We start from the raw sequence: 1,180 nt of genomic DNA on the forward strand, positions 1-1,180 counted from the left end.
TTTTTTTTATCAAGTATTTCTCCTTTAGATACCCCAGTTGTCTAATTTTAAAGTATCATGAAATACTAAAATGAAGCCTAAATTCACATTATAACTAGTTTTATTACAATAAAAATGATTTAATCTGAGCTTACAGGCTTTATAGTAGTTACTGTAGGTGAAGTTTTGAAAATCTTTACAAAGTAAGTATAGAAGGGGCAGTCATAGATTCATGTTTATTTTTTAATAGCCATTTGTTATTTTGTGGGTTGTAAAGGACTTAGTAATATCAGAAAGGTGGGCAAATTAAAAATAATTAGAATCTATAAAGTTGATTCTGGATCCATAATGTAAATAATCTAGTGTTTGATTTCTTGAACCTTTCTTGGTTGTCTTGAAATTTGCATATTAGTCAATGAGGTATAGGAATCATATGCAAACAAATGAAGAAGACAATGTATCTTTTCTTATTTAGTAATGCTACAGCCATTTGACTATGATCCGAATGAAAAGAGTAAACACAAGTTTATGGTACAGACAATTTTTGCTCCACCAAACACTTCAGATATGGAAGCTGTGGTAAGTATAGATGTTGAACAGAATTTATTTTGGGGAATGTAGTTTAAACTGTTGATTTTGTTTAGTACTCAATAGAGCAACTTAATTTTTAGAAATTTAAAATTAAGTTTAGATTTAAAAAAAAATCAATAAGTCTGTTGATTGTAGATAATCCTGGCTTAATTTCAAGAATGAAAATTTTGAAATAGTTTTTTTAGAAACAATTTAGAAATGCTACTACTAAGAAGAAAGTCCTGTGATTGCTAGTGATGTCAGTGCGATTTTAATGGGTGGTGATAGTAGCTCTAGAATTACATAAAAGTTTTGTGACATCAGCAGATAACAATGGCAAGGTGATCAACATGGAGTGCAGCAGTGTATTCCAGCTGAGCCAACCAGTCACACTCATTTTCTATTTGTTCCTTTCGGTGAAACCTATTTGTATGATCATACTTCCTATGTCTCATGTTTGGTGTTGTTTATTTTTAGTGGAAAGAGGCAAAACCTGATGAATTAATGGACTCCAAATTGAGATGTGTATTTGAAATGCCCAATGAAAATGATAAATTGGTAAGTGGGAAAATACAAGAAAATTGGAAGCTATTGAGCTCTCAGTTTCTTTGGTTGATTTTGGTTCTGTTTT

The 1,180-nt window shown here is 30.7% G+C and overlaps 1 protein-coding gene across 1 annotated transcript in view; it reads left to right on the forward strand.

Annotated features, from left to right (window-relative positions):
- VAPA (VAMP (vesicle-associated membrane protein)-associated protein A, 33kDa) overlaps positions 1–1,180 on the forward strand; it is a 94,037-nt gene that overhangs the window by 47,646 nt on the left and 45,211 nt on the right. The window contains exons 3-4 of the mRNA XM_012648375.1: positions 429–558; positions 1,027–1,107. Of these exons, the coding sequence (XP_012503829.1) occupies positions 429–558; positions 1,027–1,107 (211 nt within the window). The remainder of the gene's footprint in view (positions 1–428; positions 559–1,026; positions 1,108–1,180) is intronic.

Source organism: Propithecus coquereli, unplaced genomic scaffold (genome assembly GCF_000956105.1).
Source record: "Propithecus coquereli isolate 6110/MARCELLA unplaced genomic scaffold, Pcoq_1.0 Scaffold283, whole genome shotgun sequence".
In the NCBI taxonomy this organism is placed as follows: domain Eukaryota; kingdom Metazoa; phylum Chordata; class Mammalia; order Primates; family Indriidae; genus Propithecus; species Propithecus coquereli.